At 34.9% G+C, this 20,635-nt stretch overlaps 2 protein-coding genes and 1 long non-coding RNA gene across 3 annotated transcripts; 1 reads left to right on the top strand and 2 right to left on the bottom strand.

Annotated features, from left to right (window-relative positions):
* The first annotated feature begins 1,969 nt into the window (after nucleotides 1-1,969).
* LOC132283289 (uncharacterized) lies at nucleotides 1,970-5,420 on the top strand. Its single transcript, XR_009471986.1, has 2 exons — nucleotides 1,970-2,093; nucleotides 5,137-5,420. It is a non-coding gene; the product is annotated as an uncharacterized LOC132283289 (long non-coding RNA).
* Nucleotides 5,421-6,139: 719 nt separating this feature from the next.
* On the bottom strand, nucleotides 6,140-9,974 carry LOC132283287 (uncharacterized). The gene is made up of 3 exons (XM_059785225.1): nucleotides 9,820-9,974; nucleotides 7,067-7,223; nucleotides 6,140-6,358 (listed from the first exon to the last, which is right to left on the bottom strand). The coding sequence occupies exons 1-3, from the start codon at nucleotides 9,820-9,822 to the stop codon at nucleotides 6,312-6,314; spliced, it is 207 nt and encodes a 68-aa protein (XP_059641208.1). The 5' UTR covers nucleotides 9,823-9,974; the 3' UTR covers nucleotides 6,140-6,311.
* A 4,296-nt stretch (nucleotides 9,975-14,270) lies between these two features.
* Nucleotides 14,271-20,143, bottom strand: LOC132283103 (nuclear transcription factor Y subunit C-1-like). The gene is made up of 2 exons (XM_059784998.1): nucleotides 19,300-20,143; nucleotides 14,271-14,607 (listed from the first exon to the last, which is right to left on the bottom strand). The coding sequence occupies exons 1-2, from the start codon at nucleotides 19,983-19,985 to the stop codon at nucleotides 14,604-14,606; spliced, it is 690 nt and encodes a 229-aa protein (XP_059640981.1). The 5' UTR covers nucleotides 19,986-20,143; the 3' UTR covers nucleotides 14,271-14,603.
* Nucleotides 20,144-20,635: the final 492 nt, after the last annotated feature.

Genomic DNA, 20,635 nt, shown 5'->3' with positions numbered 1-20,635 from the left:
ACTTTATGTGACTTAGTACTCACATGCATTTTTATTTTTTTTATTTATATTTTTTTTTGCACAAAAGTTTTCCGTGAATTAAGTGCTTCCCCTTTCATTTTGTGGGGACAGTGGTTAAGAAGGCCAAAGACAAATTGGTATTTGGGACCAAACCATGCGCGCATTTGAACCGCCACATTTAAGTGACAACTTTACAAATGAGGACGAATGAGAAAAAGATTATTTTCAAGGATAAGATGTGGACGGACCAAAAATAATGCATGTGCATCAATTAAGCCTAAGATAGCTAAGAAAGTCACGCAGCCATTAAATTATTTCTGGGGACCATTTTAAACAATGATAAGATTAAAAAAAAAAATCAAATTACTCTAGTAAAAAAATTATTTTAATAGATATTTTCATTTGAAAGTACTCATATTTCTATTTTAGATTTTTTTTTTTATAAGTATTTAATTTTTTTTTATGACAAATGAAGACAATCTTGAAAAAAATTATGGTCTAACTCATATCCAAGAAGATTCATGTATGAATAAAATTTTAGTAGACTATAAATGCTATAAATAATTTTAAAGAGGTAAATAAGTTATAAGTATTATTCACTTCCACGTATAAAATTTTATTGAATTTAATACACCGACAAGGTTGATCTATTATGATATGGAGGTTACGAGGTCAAAATAAGGAAATAATATTTTCACATACATATATAAGAAGTAAAACATTATATTTGATTTGACTCTCTCCAAACTATGTAATGACGGAAGCCTATATGGATGAGTGCAACTAGACCTGTCAATGGAACTGATCCTGATCCGGATGTGAATTGAACAAAAAAATCCGATAACTCGATTATAATCCGAATTCGATAATTCGTTTGCTTAACAAATCGGATATGGATTATGCTGATCTGATCCGATCCGATCCGATTAAAATTATATATATAATTATTTATCAATAATTTTACATATTTATATCAATACATTGTATTAGAGGTAACCAAAAAATCCAAAAAATAAAAAGAAAATCATAATGTTATATATCTAATAGTATGGTGTTCTTATCCACATGCTAATTAATCTCTTAATATACATATTAATAGTGTGGTGTTCTTATCAATGTTATATATATTAGTTATATATTACTAAATTTTTATTCATTTGGTTTCATAGTTATATTATGTAGCATTCTGTATATTAGCAATTCTCCACGATTCGAGTCCGAGTTAAATAGGATATAGATTTGGACATTCAGTCTGAGAACCCTTTAGTAATCTAAATCCGATAATCTTTTTAAGCTTCGGATATGAATTTGATCGATCCGATTCGAATCCGATCGATTGCCAGGCCTAAGTGCAACACTACTAATTTAAGCGAATGAGAATCCATTAATCTTATCTTTTGAATATTGATCGATTCCTTGAAAAATAAATTGAGTTTTCTAATCAAATTTTGTATAAAAATTTAGTAGATTATAGAAGCTATAACGTACGTAAATATATATATAAACGCACATATAATTATAATAAATTTTCACTCATCTTGACATAACGATTAGGTTGCTCCATTATGACATGGTGATCACAAGTTCAAAATAAGAAAACAATACACGAATGTAAGACCAAAATTGAGATGGCATGGCCAGAGCTTGAGATTCTAAAATTCACCAAAAACCCTAATAAAATTAAATTATAAAAAGAACATGGTTACATACACGAAGTCGACACCAGTAAGGTAACTTCGGGTCATATTAGCAGATGGTGTTGAAGGTCTAGGCCTGGACTTGTTTCGGACCAAACCAAGTTTGACTTGGGCCGTCCTGGTCCAACCCGATAATTAGGTCCACCTCTTGGGCTTAAGTTATGAAGCCTGACCTTATCCATAAGCTAGAACAGGCCTGCCAACACACCTGTTTGAGCCCAATATTGGCCTGCCATGTGATGTGAACAAGATATGCGCTTATTAGAGATCTCCTCTCTCTCTCTCTCTCTCTCTACACACTGACACACCCAGAGAGACCACTTCGCAGATCTCTTCGTCTTTGGAGCTCAACAACGTAGCCGGCGGGTCTGCGGTGGTCACGAAAGTTGCCGACAGGTACGAAACCCTAATTTAGTAAGCTCTCTGTTTTATCCGTCTATGTGTATATGTGTGTTATATGACTGCGCATGTGTAGGTGTAGGATGGATGGGGTTGTTGTTAGGGTTAGGGTTGTTTTGGTGCTTTTTCTTAGCCTAATGTCTGTTTCTAAATTTCTTTAATTTCCATTTTTTGTGATATGAGGATTACTGTCATTTCAACCATGTAAACACTTGTTGATCATTACTGGAAAATCAGTTTTGGAATTCTTACTGCATCACCACCGCCAGCAACCTAAATCGAGTGTCTGTAAATTTTTAGCAATTTGAACTTCTGTCTCTCCTTGCATCCGGCAATGATCTCGGGGGTAGCTTTGAGAGTTTTTTGGTGGCAAAAACTGTTTATTTTTTATTTTTATAAAGCTAAAGCTTTCCCATTGTTTCTGTTTTTTGTTGACAGATTTGAATTTGGTGTTTGCTATCTCGAGCTCATTGTAATTTCTTGATGATTTGTGGTTGTGCTGATATTTTCTTGACGTTTAGCTTCTAGTTTTTTTGGTTCTGAATCTTCTGATCCTTTCAAAATTATATTTTAATTTGAATGGTTTGAATATATATATATATATATATATATATATATGTATGTATGTATGTATGTATGTAGACATGCATATAGGTGATTTCTATCATTGATGCAGATGTTGTTAGTTACGTGAAGGGGAGCACTTGCTCCTCCCCCGATGTCTTAGTAGATCTTTTGGACTCTTTGGGTCCTTAGGTTCCTATTCCGTTTTTGTATTAGGGACGCGTTCCCCTTTTGAACACCCTTTTTATCGATTATTACTTATCAAATATATATATATATATATATATATTCCTTATAACTTGGCCTTTTTGTTGTATCTGATTGAATGTTCATGATCAAGGAAGCTGAACATCCATTTTATTTCAAACAGTCTAACTAAACTGAATGAGCGCATTCCAGGGTGGGGGTTGGGATGCATATCAGTTTGGTTCTAGAATTTCAATGATATGGTTCTGATTCTTATATTTTCAGAACTGTTGGGACCGATTCGGTTCATCTCAGAACCAGACTAAACGCGTGCACCCCTAATTTTAACAAGTCAAGCAGTTCATGAACAGTTTGGTGCAGAAGTGGAGCACACATGGTAATTGATAAGATTTAAAAGGAGAAGTTGTTAATGAGAGTAGAAAAGAAAAACGGATAATATCAATAAAATTTCTAATGGAAGAAAACAGAACTTAACATAGTTAGCGCTTATGCACTAAAAACGTGGGATTACACAAACACGTTAGAGCCAATCAAGGGAACATACAGATATATTAACAAAGATACTCAAAGGAGAGAAATTATTTATAGGAGCCTATTTTAATGATCATGTAGGAAAAGATTACTGATGGTACCAGATGGTATAAATTTGGAGATAAGAATGCTGTTGTGGAGCTAATCCTAGATCTCGTAGTGGCATGTGATCTTTTAAGAATCTTTAAAATTAGATCAGATAACCTTTAATATATATATATCTGATAAGAGTTGGATCTTATGCTAACTGGAAGAGTTAATCGATTAACGTGCATGGTTGTAAGACTATTCTGATGTAGAATTTGATGACACGACATAGATTGATAAATTAAGAACAAGATTTTAAAAAAGGTATCATGAAGTTTAGAAGATAAAGCAAACACAAATTATGATGATCGAATGTATTAAAAGAGCATAAAAAAAGGAACATTGATTAAAAGAGGTTTCTGAAGAAAAAAAGGGAAAGGTCCATTTTCTGAGAAAACTTGATGGTTGGTGAAGGATGTCCAAACTGCTGTAAAACAAAAGCGACTGTTGTCAAATTTAGCAAAAGATAGAAATGAAGCAAGCTTCAATAAATACAAAGAAAGTGTAAAAAAAAAAAAAAAAAATTAATGGTAATATATTGATACAGTTGCATAGTTAGCAGTTAGCACCTTCATGAATTCAAGAGGTAATTAAAAATCTATCTGTGTTATTTTTAGTTGGTATTTACTAAGTAGTTGTAAACTTGTTGAGTAATGTTGAGTAGCTTTTTTGCCCTGATTATTTAATTCCCTTTGTTTTGAACAATTAACAGTATTAAATTACTCTACTTTTACCATCCGTTTGTTTTGCATCAAATATTGGAAGATTTTATAAATTAGGTAAATATAATGGGGGGTGATATATATGTAAATAGATATGTATATGTATAGAGAGAGAGAACCTAACCGGAAAAAAGAGAGAAGGAAATATATGTAAATATATAGGTAATATGTATAGAGAGAAAACCTACCCAAAAAAAAGGAGAGGGGGAGAGAGAGAGGGAGGGAGGGAGAGGGAGAGGGAGAGGAGGAGGGAGGGAGAGAACTAAGAGTTATCATATTAAGTGTTCGAGATTGGTAATCTAAAGGTTTTGTGAAAGATGATGGAATTACTTTGAAAAATTATCGAATGAAAAACATACAAGTAACTTAGGTTTAGAAGGATATTTTTGACTTTAGGAAGACTACAGAAACTTTTTCGTAGAATCAGGATGGGCTATATAAAAATGCATTGTGGGAAATGAAACAGCATGGGATTTATGATCAAATAGCATTCCTATTAGCATCTTGAAGTGTTTAGAGAATGATTGGCGAACAAAATTGTTTAATAAGATAAGAATATGCTGACGAGTGGTGAAATATTTTATTACGTTTATCCAAATAAGGGGTGTATATGAAGTTATACAAAGTATTGTGCTGTTATATTAATAAATCATACTATGAAACTTTGGGAGAGAATAATGAATGACTAAGACAGAACAATAGTGTCGGAAATCAATTTCGAACACACACTTGTTCGTTTTAGAGGAGTTGGTGGGATTCGCAGACTGCATAGTTTAATGTGAAACATCTTTTGTTACGTCTTTTTAAGAGTTCTTGGAGCAGATCTTTTGGTTTACTTGTGATTTTTCTTTCATTTGGTGGATATGATTTACCTTCACTCCCTCCTAATAAATATCTTCATTTCTTTTAAATTAATTATATGCTTGCAGGAGGAACCACATCCAGAATTTGATGAATGGTTGCTACATCATCTAGTGCCGTACGGGTGGCTTTGTCCTACTGCGTACAGCAAGTACGAAATTATGACTACCATCACTATCTCTGCCTTCTTGAACTTCCCCCACACATAAAGGTCTTCACCTGATTTAATTAATCTAATTCAGTATAATGGCTTCCAATATTTGCTTTATTGAGATCAAATTATATATTAGAGTTTGTAACACCAGGCACCAGCAATTAAAGTTATTGAAATAGAGTTTCAATTTTTGGACTACAGTCGTTTGAGAACACGCATATTAATTGTGGGTAAAAAGTGGGTGTGTGTTTCTTTCTAGCCAAAAAAAGCCCCATTTTGTGTTCTACCATGTGCCATGTGGGTGTAAATACAAATGTGATCAGAGAGTTGTTCTCTCTCTTGCTGAGCGCCATGGTGCAACCACAAATAAAAGCAAGTTTCTTGATTTATTCATTAATTAATTTATTTATTTTAAATGAATTTGAATGGACCAAAACACATTCAGAAAAATAGTAATAATAATGGACCAACAAAATATCCATAACATATAATTCTCTAGGTGAATTTCCTGTTTTTGTCCCCTCATCTGCACAAGGTTTAAATCTCAAAGAGGGTTGGGTGGTTGGAGAGGAGAGCAGAGCAAACAAAAAAGGTGACAACGATGGAGAGCTAAAAAGAGAGAACATGAGAGGGAGGAATTTTTACACCACTCAATATGCATGCAAATGCGTCCGCTTTATTCATATTTTTGCATTGCCCATGTGGTCCCGAGCTATGTAATAATTTCTCCATAAGAGTTGGTGGTGGTGAGAGGTGGCCACCACATGGTCGCAGGAGCGAGGCCATCCCAGAGATCTGTGTTTACAGGCACCCACTTCCATACCCAGTGCACACAGATGCACAGAGGAACATAATCTGAGCAAGGTAAGAATTCAGGTAGAGTGCAAAAATCATAACTCTGCAAGTTCCATACGAACTTAAGAAAAACGGAGTATATTTAAATTTGAAATTTGTTAGGTTCCAAAAACAGAAAAACACCCGAGTCTACCATCACATAATTACTACTATCATTTTGACATAAAGATAAGATTACAAAATATCATGATCCTGCTGTTGCAAAGGCTCTGTGACGAAGAGCATACTTGTCATTCAAGCCATGCCTCCAGTTGTCGCTGTCCGGATAATCTGAAACAAAGCTGGCACAATGGAAAAGAAGGAAATGCAATCAGTAAACAATAGGAGTTGGGGGCATAAATAAGACAAATCTTATTTTATTTTTCTTTTTTGGTTGGATAAGAAACATAAAATCGAAACTATTATTGGCCAAGACAGTTCCAAGTTCGATTTTCATTCCAGCAGAAATATAAGCATTGTGGGCTACTGAGTGAATTGCATGTAAGGAGACCATCACAGACAGAATGAAAGTAGGGGCAATCGTAAAAAAACACTCTGGTTTCAGTTCATTTCATTTTTTTTACATCCTCAGAACAAACCCAAATGCAGAATATCTGCCAGGCGACCCGCACTCGTAAAAAGTTGCAAAATCTAGTCATATATATCAAGAGAATAAGGAAAAAACAAATTACGAGACTTCTACATTTTTCCCTTCACGGATCTTTTGTCAATGCCAAACTGACTCTTAGAGCTTGGTTAGAACAGTAGGTGCACGTGCGTGTTTTTATGTTTTAATTTCAGGTCAGAAGTAAATTGAAATCAGCATGGAGGTCAGTAACTTTTTTTCCCGGTCTCCCTTCAGTTATGCTTTGAAGGAGCAGAGACTTTAATTGATATGTATTATCTCAAATCAGGACATGGAAGAAATAAATATAATTATATTTTACTTTCATTTAAGTTTCAAAGGTGAAAAATAAATACAGGACAGTTTAATCAGAAAAGAAACTCACATGATCCAATGACAACAAATATGATGAACCCTAGCAAAACAGGCCCCACTGGATAAGAGTTTCCTTTCTTTGTTGTCGTTTCAGGCACTGCACCCCTCTTCTTGATGTTATTCTCAAATTTCTCCACCTTACGGTCTGCAAGACGCCTTGATGTTGTCTGTAGAAACAGCAAATGATAAAAAATAGCACACCATTTGTTAAAGAGGAGGAGAGGCAACAATTCATTTAAATTAAAATTTACAAAACCAACCGAAGGAATCTGAACATAACTTCAATACCTTACACTGCTAGAGGAAGGTATTGAAGGTAAATACAATAGTGAGTTAAGAGTGACATGGTCCAAGTGCAGAGGACAAAATCTTTAACTTGGGTGAATATAGTAAATAAAACTATGAGAACATGTTGTCTAACTGAAGTTACGGTATTGAAAGGAATAAAGTGATGAAACACGATTCTTCTTCTTCATGTTCTTGGTAACACTATACCCAAATCTCATAATTTGAGGTTTACTACAGAGGAAAAAAAATGCAAATGCATATGGATCTCAATTGGACCCATATTTAATTAAAGAATATTAGAGCGGACTGATACGCAGTCCTTCAAATCTAACAAACTCATAAATTCTCATAACTTATAGAACAAGTACCTAGATATAAACTTTTCACATTCAACTTAGAATTGGAAAATTTCAAGAATTGAAGCTTCAAATTGTTTGATTTTTTATTTTTGATTTTTGATTTCATATACCTTTTGCAAGAAACTCAAACCCTCACTTTTTGCCTCTATGGGGACTTGAACCCTCGACCTTCTACTTGTGGAAGTAACACTAGGCTAAAGCCTTTGGTTCAAATGTTGAATTCTCAATACATTATATATATATATATATAAAAAAAAAAGAGGAAAAAAATAAAGAAAGGTTGAATTCTCAATGCAGAGAATTGAACATCTTGAACTTAGGTTAGAAGATGAGATTCTCTTTTTCAGAAGGGCATGAAATTGTTTAAATCATGCACATACACAGAATTAGATTAAAACTAAATAATAATTATCATTTTCAGAGTCTGTAGAACATATCGATTTCATCACCATGTTAGGAATAGGTCATGTGTTGAATAATTTCCTACTCAATAGTTGGGTTGTAACGTGGAAAAGTGTCATGAGTCATTTGAGGACAACCACTGAAGGCAATACAAACAGATTTACGAAGAACATGGCAAGAAATTCGCCTCCTCAATCACATATCTAGGGCTCAAGTAAATTGATTTTAGAAAGAACTTAAATTACCTAAATTAATCTCAGAGACTCAAACTCGTTTTAAGTGTCTTTAAGAAGTGGCTTTTCAAAAGTGCAGGATTCAAACGTACTTCAAAATTGTGTTTTTTTCTGAGAAATAATATGCATCGATTAATTAGTCAATCGATCGGAAAAATCCTGTGTGTCAATCGAGCAATGGGATGTCTTTTGCAGGTTTTAAATCCTGAGAGCATCAATTGAAAGGTTGATCAATCAAAGTTTTTGTAACAGAAAAATATTTTGAAATCTAGAATGCCTCGATCAAGACTTGTCTAGTGGGTATCGATTAAAGTCTCGATTGATCGAATCCTTCGGACCTATATTTTTGAAAATTCTATCATAACAGAATTCTACAAGGATTTAACTTAGCAAAACGTATGGCCTACTTACATTGGCAATAAATATGGGGTTGTAGACAGTCTAGGTTATGATCTGAAGCCCCTAATCATCTAGAGAGAGAAAATCTTTGAGAGAGTGAAATCTCAAAGATTGAAATTCTCGATCACTCTAGGATTTTCTTAAACACTGTGATATGTGATTGAGTATTCATCTAGGAGGAATTCATCAGCATATCGACACGATTCAATTCAGCCGAAACGATTTCAGAGCAGAAGGATGGACAACCGATGGAGAAGTGAATTCGTAAGGACCGGAGTTCATTGATGAGTAGACGAAAACTTGAGTAGAGCTGGATTAAGTCCCGTGATTTTTTTTTTTCTCTGTTTCGATTAGGGTTCTAAATGTATAAATTTGCGTCTCAACTCTATAATTAATTTTATGAATGCATAGTGTTTATATGTGATAGTTGAACTAGAAAAATAACAGATACAAACTAAATTAAAATCACAATCAACATAACTACCTAAAAATTAATTGAGATTTTAAATTTATATCCATAAGACCTATTCACCGAGCTTTAGGTCTAAGTACCGGCTCACACTCTTGACACATGAGAGCCTTGCGTAAGATTCCAAGCCATTTTGCAAGGAGTGTGAAGTAAAATTGTATCACAGTCAAACTTATATCGATTAACAAGAATTGAGTTTCTCTTAAAGAAATAATGCAATCAATTTATGGATACAAACATGTCTTCAGAAAAAAATACAGTTCTTCATTGTCTTCAAAAGATAACTTTTTCATCAATCCACTAAATAGATAATAAGATGCTTTATCTCATCAGCAAATTTACCGTTAAAATTGCAAAATACAAAACAAGTTAACACGGATCTAATACATACACACATATCACAATATATAATATAACTAATGTATATGTAACCTAAAAGAGATAAGAGAAATCCAGATCTGACCTTCACAAAATTCAAAATAAAATCAACCAAATTTTAGAATTTGATAAATCCAATTCAAACATGAAAAATTCATAATCGAAAAGATTAAAATGATTAAACGAAGAGATATATAGACATATACATATAGAGAGAGAGGGGGGTAGAGATTACCATGGTCGTGGACGAGATGAGCTGAGAGAGATTTTGGTACTCCGATGTGGTTCTCAGGCGCTTTTCCGCAGTTCGTGTTTATTGATTTTCTTTTCCTCCTTCGGTGAAATCAAAGAAGGAAACGATTGTCTGTAAGACGTGCGTGCCGATATATAGTCCTATCGATAATATAATAATGGGTTAATTACAACGACACTCGTGAGATTTGCTATAATGACACTCATATACAAATTAGACATTTTTTTGAATAATAACACCCCTTCACAAAATTTGGAGCCAAACAGACCCCTAAAAGGTTTGAAAAGACAAAATTGCCCATCAATATTTAACTAATTTTAATTGTAAAATATTAGATTTTTAAAATGACACTTTTGCCCTCCTTTTTCTTTTCACCCACCGCCATCATCTCCTCAACCACAACCCCTTAACCACAGCCACCACCACTTACCCTCAACCACATTGCCACCATCTCCTCAACCATATCCCGCCGCCACTTCTCTTCAACTACAGCTGCCACCACCGTCTCTCTCTATGCATCAGTGATTGCACAATATCACAGCTCTTATCATCACCACTATGCTTGATCTGTGCAAAAATTTGCAAAAACAAACAGAGGAGCAACCCACAGATCAATCCAGATCCATTTGCCTCTTGAGACCGTGGTGGGAGGTTACGACGGAGGTGGTGGTGGTATCACCAGAATCAACTGAATCAGATTCATTTGATTCCTTTGCACGATCTGAAATCTTGCTTGAATCTACTTTGGAAAGCAAAAGGCTCAGAGCATTGGATTCACAGAAAGCGGCGGTAGCGATGGTCACTAGACGGAGCTCAGCGATTGCAACTGAAAAACCAGCGAAACACGGCAAGACCTAGATCCAGTTCCCGACGGCGACTTCTTCAAACCTCTCGCCGACAGTCCAGAGATAGTCGTCGTTGAAGAACTCAACGATGAAATCAGCGTTCTGAAATACTACAGCAAGATTTCAACCGCGAGCCAAGCTCGTCTATGCACAGCGATCAGAAATACACACAAACAATGAGTTCAGCAAGTTCAACCAAAGGAGGCAGAGGCAAGCCCAGGTCCTCCAAGAAAGGCGGCTAGGTATTCAAGAACGGCGGAGAAGTAGACCGGAGCACCAGCACCGACTCGCTCGGCGTATTTGCCAGCTTTGAGGTAGCTGGCGATTCTGCCGTTGAGGAATTGAAGACCGGCCTTCTGAGGTTCTTGAACTTGCGGGGAATACGAAGGTTTCAATTTATTTGTGGTATTAGATCCTTGTAAACCCAGATATTGGGTAATTTTGATTGGATATAGAGGAATGAAAATAAAAATTTCTTGTGTAAAAAAAAAAAAAAAAAAAAAAAAAACTCTCTGCACCTCTTCAAGCTGCTCACGTTATAGTCCAACGCCAGTAAAGACGAGTCCACCAAGGACAGCTGTTTGAAGAACCCAACGGAAATTGGGTGTGTCGGCGGTTGCTACTATTGGGTCTTCGATCAGTCCATGTTGTATATAGAGGGACGTGAGAGGTTATTTTGGACATTTCAAATTTATTAGAATGGGTAATTTAGTAATTTTGCTATTCAAAAGTGTCATTTCATAAGTCGAAGGGCACTTAGGTCATTTTATCACATATAAGCCCCTTAATGGGTGTCTTTGTCAAAGGAGCAAAGCTTAAGGGGTGTCATTGTTCAAAAGTGAGCTAACTTGTATATGGTTATCAATAAGGTAAACTTCAGGGGGTGTCATTGTAATTAACCCTATAATAATATACTAGTATAATAGTTTATCTAAATTAATAAACTTGGATCAAAATTAACAATAAGAGAATATATACTATAATAGTTTATCTAAATTATTTTTATTTTTATTAAATAAAATAAAAAATCTAAATAATATATTGAATAAATATTTTTCATTTAAAAAAAAAAAATAAAAATAATATAAGAATCTACATAAACAATTTTTTTTAGAACATTTTAGGGAGTTATAAATTATATTATATTATTATTATTTTTTTCATCATTATATTATCATAATGGTGATAAGAAATTGAACGGGTAAAAAGTCAAAATTTGAAAACTGAGACAGCTAAATTGGACCGGGTCTGTGGATGGCCATAATCGACCCGTTGAGATAAACTTATGAAGTAAGTTTCAAACTAAAACTTCACTCACTTTAAATTTTGCTATAACACTTTTATCTGCCATTTATAAAACAGTGAAAAGGTGTTTTTATTTTTATTTTTATTTTATATATATATAGAGGGTTTTTTTTTTTTTTTTTTAAATGTATTTTCCGTCCATTACTTCAATTTTGCAACCAAATCCTCTTAGTTTTTGGAGTTTGAATAAAAAGAAAAAGAAATGTAATGAAAAATTTGATTTCTTGCACAAAACACAGGAAAATATTTTCCCGTGAAAGGAGATCATTTTTATATGACTTTCCTATTCTACCCAACAACTTACTTTTTTTGTATTTTGTATTTTTTGGAGCCATGTTCTTCTTTGTGAGTTGTCAACCAGTGTTTTTATAAAACAATCTTCTTTTTTTTTTTTCTAATAAAATAGGATAAGTGGCGTCTTTTTAATATAATCCATGATATTTATTATTATTATTATTTGATAAGTATCATGATATTTATTATTATTATTTAAGTTTTCTCGTTTCTCTTAACTAATAAGTTAGTTCTACTTCTACTGAGAAAGAAAATATTATGAAGACTTATATTAAATATAAACAATAGAAATAAAAATAAATAATTATATTATTAAATTTAATAATCTATTAATTTACTATTTCTTTGCTAAAAATATACATCATCAAACACAAATTCATTTAAATTTTTATTTTTATTTATTTATTTTTTTAATATTTGAAAAAGTTTTGGTATATACAATCACTTCCTTTTTCACTTTCATGTTATCAAAACTATTATTTTTCAACAATTTTCTTGAATAAATTTTCATGCTTACCAATTACAATGTTAGAAAATAACTTTTCTTCTATTTTTTATTTCTTTTATTTTCTTGTTTATTTCCATGTAAACAAACAGAGCCTTAGGGATTAAAAAGAGAGAGAACGGTGGTAGCCGAAATCGAATTCAGAAACACCATTACTCATCTAGGAAATGGTAGGGACAAAATCGAACTCAGAAACACCACGACTCATCTAGGAAATGGTAGGGAAGAAATCGAACTCAGAAACACCACGACTCATCTAGGAAATGATAGGGAAGAAACAGAAAATCAAATAACGAATAACACACACACAAACGCACATTCATGCACACCACATTGTCCCATGCAGAGCTTGAACCACTCACCTCTCCCTTAGCAAAGAGAGGGTTCATATAATGACATTTCCTGTTTCTTTCAATATTTAAATGCAGAAGAAATCTGATAAATGCATCCAAAAAACATATACCACATCAGAAAATACAGATCCCCAGCAATTTTACATAATTTTCAACTAATTTGAAATTTGGTCATTCAAATCTATTAATTGAGATAAAGCTAACTTGATACCCAACAGCATAAATTCCCTTCAACTGTCAACACATGTTTTCTGCAAAAAATGTGAAGTCTCACAGACCTTCAAATCTATGATTTCAGATAAAGGTAACTTGATAACCTAACATTATAAATTCCTTCAAATGTCAAAAGAAACACATGGTTTCCACACACTACAGTGTGGAATCGCGACTATAAAAGCCATCCAGGTTCGTTATTGATGCATAGATGAGAACATAAATGATAGGTGTTACAAGAGCCATTCAGGTTCGTTATAGATTAGGTATAAATGAGACACAAACGATAGTTGTGACATAGGTGTTATACCAGGAAAATGTTACACGTTTAAATTATAAAGAAGCTGAACTATGAGATTGACCAACCCAAAAAATTACAAGTCAAGATCATGTTGTTCACTGAGGGAGGAATTCATTGGAATCTTTCACCAAGTTACATAGGGCATCACCAAAGAATGTTAATTATATGATGAAACCTCGCATTGACAAGCAGACCACCTGTTTATTGAAAGCTTCTAAGAAGGGGAAAGAAGAAGGAAAGAGAAAGGAAGAACAAGGAAGTTATTTTCTGTATATGGTTTGAGAGAAGAAAGAAGAGAGATGATAAAAGAATAAACAAGAAAGGGAAAAATTAGAAAGAGAAGTGAAAGAACTTCTAAATTCCTTTCTTATTGTTTGGTGGGAAGAGAAAGTAAAGGAAAATATAAATAAAAAATAGAAGGGAATGGAAGGGAAAGTAAGTTTCTTTTGTGTTGCTGAGAAAAGAAAGATGGGGCTTTCAAAATTCTCCTATCCTCTCTTATAAGAACTACACTTGCTTAAGAGTATTTAAATGATAACTACAACAATCACTCCTCCCTCTTCTCCAAATAAAAATATAATAAAATAAAATAAACAAATAAATAATCAGTAAGAATCGGCGAAAAAGTTCACTGATATGAACACTTGAATGCAGATCGAATCAGTATCAGATTCCAGAATCATTCAAATCAGTAACTTATGGAAGTTAAACTTAGAACTGCACATAAATGGTGATAAGAGGAATCATAAAACAATTTTTAATGACATGGGACCAAGTTATTATAGGCCTCAACAGTATGAAGACGTTGTAGTAAAACCTGGTTCCATATATAATAGTTCAGTAGCTTCAGTTCATTTTTAATTAGAAGTTAATCAAAACTCTAGGTAGCACCAATAAGCTCAAGTCTTCCATCGTGCATTCAGCACCATAGCATCTGCAAATGAGCCATCTTAACTGCAACAAAGAAAAAAAGGCCAGGGTTAACATCAACATGTCTTAAGTCCAAACCATACAAATATTCGGATATGTACTGATACACCTTAAGTAAATCATATAGCAAAATATTAATTCTGTAGCAAGTCATCACAACAATGAAAGGAACCATACTATCTGAAAACACCATTGACCCCAAGGGCAAACTATGTGGGGACTAGGAATTTTGTAAAATCCTGTTCCCTGATACAAGGAAATGGCAAATTCCAAAATACTAACAAGTTTTAACACGTGGCCCGCCCTAATTACACACGGATGAAACTTGAGGAGGTCCATTGTATTTTACCCATTTTAAAAAGAATTGCAATTTGAGTCGATTTAGGCCTACTTTTTGGAAGTCCACATTTGAAGGAAAGTTCAAAAATTCTTAATATAGCCCCTATCTCTATTATTTCTCTCATTTTATGAGCTTCGTGATTTATGAAACACTCTAAATTTATAAATAATCTTCTTAGATTCACTCTGTGAAAAAAAATATATATATATACATTATATATATTTTTAATTTATTCTTATACTACTAATTCTGCCCCCGAAAGTAAAAGTTTCTGGGTCTGCCCTGGTGGACTTCCATCCCCACACACACACACACAAAAATGATAAGAGAGAGGAAAAGGAGGCCATTTTCCTAATCTTATAAAACTAACAAAAGACAGCATAAAGTTTCATTGAGACTCAGATATGTGGTGCAAGCATTTGCCACCAAGTGACTAAAGTAGGAGTAATCTCAAACCTTTTTTTGCAACAAAATGATGATCTGTGACTACATTTCCTCAGTGCATGTTTGAATATGGCTGAGGATACCTAAATATAGGTCCAGTGCCTGTTTGAATATGGCTCGACAGAGGATAGCTAGACTTTCGGAACAAGTTGTGGTGGACCCACCAAGAAAATATTAAGCATTAAATAACATCTCAAATGGACCAAGAAATGAGGAGAGGTGACATCATAATTATGGCAGGTTGGTGAAAGTAGTCAACAAAATGCATCCCCGTGTACTGACATTGTTTGCCTTCCCCCCTCCCCTTCTTTTTATCTTTATTTTTTATAAGTGCATTGTTTGTATTCCTCTTATCGTTCTCATGCCTCCAATGGATCTAACAAATGATTATTTGTCGATAACTGGCCTTGTCCAGTGGCATAGGCCCTATCGGCTAGCAGTCTAGTCGCACTATGATTGGCTCTAGGCTCATAGCCCTATTGTTTTCCACACTCCTGGGATCCAATATAATGTCCCCATTGTAATAGGCCAATAATAGAGCTTTAAGCTACTAAGAGACTCCAGACCGGAATGCACATCCTTAGGGCTAAGGCTACAAATGACCCAAGTTCAGACGGTTGTTAGTCTGTTCGGGTTTGTGGGCTCGACTCGGGATTGTGACAAGCTCAAAAGGCAGAGCTCAGGTTCGGTGCATCAATATTTTAAAAGGCTGAGCTCAGCTCGAGCTCGAAAGATTACTTTGCTTCGTTCATGAACTTATAAGAGCCTACACAAGCCTACGGGAACAAACACATGTGAGCCTACATGAACCGAGCCTAACAATGTTTGGGATCGTTTAATAAACAAGCTCAAAAATCAAGCTGGAGCTCAGTTCATTTACTTAATGAACGAGCTCGAAACAAGCTTTAAACAAGCCGATCCCATGTTGTTCATGAACAAATCGGTTCATTTGCAGCCCTACTTAGGGCTGACCTACTGCAAATTCCATAAGCTTTCAGGTCTTTTGTCCAGACAGCCTCACTCTCATTTGAATGCAACCTGTCATCTCTCCTGTTCCTAATTGCACCACCTCCGATATTTAAGAACCCCAGTAGCTATGGTATGCAATAGTGACCTGATGAAAGACCAATCTGATGACATAATATGACTGATAGCAATTTCTGACCAACGAGCATCCTTCAACCAAGACATTCAACGAATCAAAATTATTTATTTAAAATCTTTCTGGATAATGAATTACTTATATCATCTGTGCTATCTGGTGTTTGCATTAAAACTGAATATTAAAATTTCTTGAGGAGGGTAGGATTAGGGCGAAGGCCAAAATATATCAATTAGAATACATGACCAGAAAGTCGGTTAAGTAATTAATTGCAGAAAGACACGAGTACTAGTTTCACTAAAAACTATGAAAAATGAAACCATTTTCCAGAAGAAAAAAAAAAAAAAAGGCAAGATAAGAAGCATACATTCATTAGGATCCGTAAATAATCGGTATTCCTGTTCAAGACCTGTGAACCATTACTGGCACCCAAATATTGAATTTATAGCAATAGTTGGCCCAATCAGCCATTGGAACAATAATATCAGAATTGATTATCCTTTCTCAAATGACTTTTTTCTACAATTTTTTCCTTTCACCTACAAGACCTGGAAAAGCACAAACACTGAAACTCCGACAAACTTATCTGCTTATTTCGTTTAACAGTTCACACAAATTACACTTAGGAAACCTCAAAAGTTCAACTTATCTTCTTTTTAACAGCAGAACAAACCATGAACAGAAACAAATAAATAAACATCAGTATAAAGATAGAGATAGAGAAGAAGGGGAAGGGGTAGAGAACTACTTCCCAATTTCATTATACTGACAAAATGAATACACTTATATAAATCATATACCATCAGGGCTGAAATCTTGCTAATACTTGTGGTACAAATGTTTATCATTTTGAGATCAATGCAAGGAAGATTAAGATAATACTAAGTGCATCTTAGAAGTTGACCTTGAAAAGATTAAAAGGGAACTATTAATTGGGATGGTTGGACAGGTTGAAGAAGACCGCTAATGGACTGCATGGAAGATGAGGTGGGATTATGGCAAATTGGCAACAAATAAACATGATCTTAATTTGCATCATAAAGGGGAGTGTGCCTGTGGGTGTTTGAAAATACTTCTTTAAACCTTTTAGAGAATGGCAAAGGGACTTCCTTAAAAAGAGCTTTATGGTTGGGGCAAAATTCTGTCCATCTCTAATACTCTACAACTGACCTGACACTAATTTGAAAAACACCCAAGACATTACGAGAAAGCAAGCACAGAGCCCACATCTCCTTAACCATCTACAATGAATAAGAAGATGATCCACTAAATGCCAATCAACACCTTATAGATTGCTTAACCTTGTATCTTTTAACATTGCATTGGAATTGAGAGAGTTGAAAGGTAGAGAAGGGAACGGAAAAGGGAAAAAGGTTATAGCATGTTCGGTTAAAAATTGAGGAAGAAAAGAAATAAAATTGAGAAAAAACAGAGGATTCTAAACCCTTCAAAGGCTCATTTTGCTTTCCTCTCAAAAATGGGAGGAATAGTAAATACATAAATAAAAGAGACAATTATTGATTGCATGTTTGAGCCCAAACATTTGTAACGAGAAAATCTCTAATATATCCAATCTAGTTGCTTAATAGAACTTTCTTTCCCTTCCTTTTCCATCAACCCAATCCACTATCTTTAGCAAGCAACATGATGGGGGGCACTAATATCTTTCTTTCTTCTTCTTTTTTTTTTTCTCTTTTTTTTTTTTCCCCTGCTTATCCAAACAAGAAGAGAGATTAATGGTTAACACCACATTTCTTTAAAAATTGAGGAACAAAAGAAAGAAAAATGAGAAAAAACGAAGGATTCTTAAACCCTCAAAGGCTCATTTTGCTGTCTTCTAAAAATTGAGAGGAATAGTAAAATAAATGAAAGAGGCAATTTTGTTTTCATGTTTTTAACGAGAAAATCTCTAATTTATCCAATCTAATTGCTTAACAGAACATTCCTTCCTTTCCTACCAACCCTATCCAATATGTTTATCAAGCAACATGAGGGGGGGCCTTTAATATCCTTAATTCTTTTTTCTTTTTTTTTTTTCTTTTTCTTTTTTTTTTTCCCCCCTACTTATCCAAACAAGAATAGAGATTAACAATTAACACCACATTTCTTTTCATTCTTTTTGTTTCTTTAATCTCATAACTAATGTAATTTCTCCATTTCCTTTCCCTCCACTTATCCAAACACATTGCTAACATCAAATTTCCCAAACCCCAGTTCATTTTCTCCTCCACATGACTAACCACTTTATACAAGATTTCCAACAATTCCACCACCTCTTCTATCTTCCAGTCATGCAACAACCTAAATCAAATACCCCAAATCATTCCAAGCATAGAAGATATTCCTCCACCATAGATCCCTCGAAAAATGTAGTAACATCAATTAATAGATCCCACATTCTCCATCACCTGCAAATTTACTTTACCTAGAAATATTTAAACTAAAAACCTCCTCTACCAATGATCATGTGCCTTTTCCACGCCATTGTCATGATTTGCCACACTACACTATTCAAACAACTAGAACCAACACCTTCATTCATGCACACAATCTAGACTCTAGAAAGTGGTTCTTTTGTAATCAACTCGCGTTGAAGTAAAACCATGATTCTTTTGTATTGAAGTAAAAAAAAAAATAGCTCCTTTGAGCACAAACAATATTAAACAGCTTCAATCTCTACAACACTAAAAAAGAGGCAAACTTTACAAAATCAAAGAACACAAATATAAATAAACAAAAAAATTTAATGAACCACATAAAATCAGAAAAACAAAAAGATGAAAAAGAGACCAAATCTTAGCACAAAATCAACTAGAAACAATCAACATACCTTTGCCCATCGAGATTCCCCTGCCCACTGCTCCCTCCACTCCCATACGACCCATCCTCCGCCGCCCCCGTCGTCTGCCACACAGACTGCCACGCCTGCGACGGCGGCTGCATGTACATCGCGGGATCCATCGCCGGCCTTCCGATCATCACCCCCGGCGGCGCCGGCTGGCCCATCGGCGGGTAGTAATAGGGCACCCCACTCGCCGTAGGCCCCACCATCCCCATTCCCATCCCCATCCCCAACCCACCCTCTTCCTTGATCTCATCCCTCGGCACAATGTCCACCAAGAAATCGAAAATGTCGGTCCGGGTTATCGCCGCCGCGATGTCGTTCTTCTGCAGAGTCCGGCGCTTGTTCTCCTCCGCGTGAAGCCACGACCGGATTGTGAGCTCGAGGATGAAGAGCTCGCAGGCCTTGGCGAAGAGAATGGGTGCCTCGGCGGAGATCATACGGACGTCCTCGTCGGCCTTCATGATCTTCTTGATGCGCGCGAGTGGGAGCTGGTGGTTCTTAAAGTCGTTGACCTGCTCGATTTCTTGGCGCTGGTAGTTCCAGAACATTTGGAGCTGTTGTTGCTGCTGTTGGAGGAGGTGTTGGTACGGGGGTTGAGGTGGGTAGGAAGAGGACTGTGTTGGGGTTGCCGCTGTGGCTGCTACGGCCACGTCTGGCTGGTTGTTTTCCATTTGGGGGAATTTTTCCTGGGAAAATTGGTGTTTGGTTTGAGGGAAAATGAAAGAAAAAATAAAATGGAAGTGGGGTGCAATCAGCCTATCTGGTATGTGGGAGAAGTGTTGGGGATAAGGTACAGTGGTTGTACAGATTCTTGTGTGACCAATTACTTTCTCTTATCTTTTAATGAAAGGGATTGGTGGTTCCTTTGCTTGTTGATTTGTCTGAATTTAAAACCTTTTTCCCCCTTTTGTTTTTGTTTTGTTTTTTTCCAAATAATTACACTTACCTCCCATGTGATTGCCTAAATAACAGAGACATCTATTCTATTTTCAAATATAACACTATCTTCCCAGTAAATAAGGTCTAAGTAAAACGTTGTTATATTATCTGACACTCTTGTCCACCCCTAAAATTAGTTTAGAAAATTTTACTCATAAATTATGGCTCCATTTTTTTCATTGAAAAAAAATTCACACACCAGTTTGTCCTTATCAAGATTTAAACCTTCACATTTCATTTTAAAAGATAGATGAGATATTATTAGGTTACATAACCTTTGATGTTATCACTTATGGCTCCATTTTATCATCACATAGAAAAAAAGTTTGAATTTTAAAAAGAATTGAGTATATAAAACACCCCTAAGGTTTACTTTTTGAAG

The sequence above is a fragment of the Cornus florida genome, unplaced genomic scaffold, assembly GCF_030987335.1.
Source record: "Cornus florida cultivar Cherokee Brave unplaced genomic scaffold, ASM3098733v1 CherokeeBrave_3.0.0_Hap2_Chr11, whole genome shotgun sequence".
Classification (NCBI taxonomy): Eukaryota; Viridiplantae; Streptophyta; class Magnoliopsida; order Cornales; family Cornaceae; genus Cornus; species Cornus florida.
Note: the sequence above shows the minus strand (reverse complement) of the source record. Positions and strands in the feature narration are given on the sequence as shown.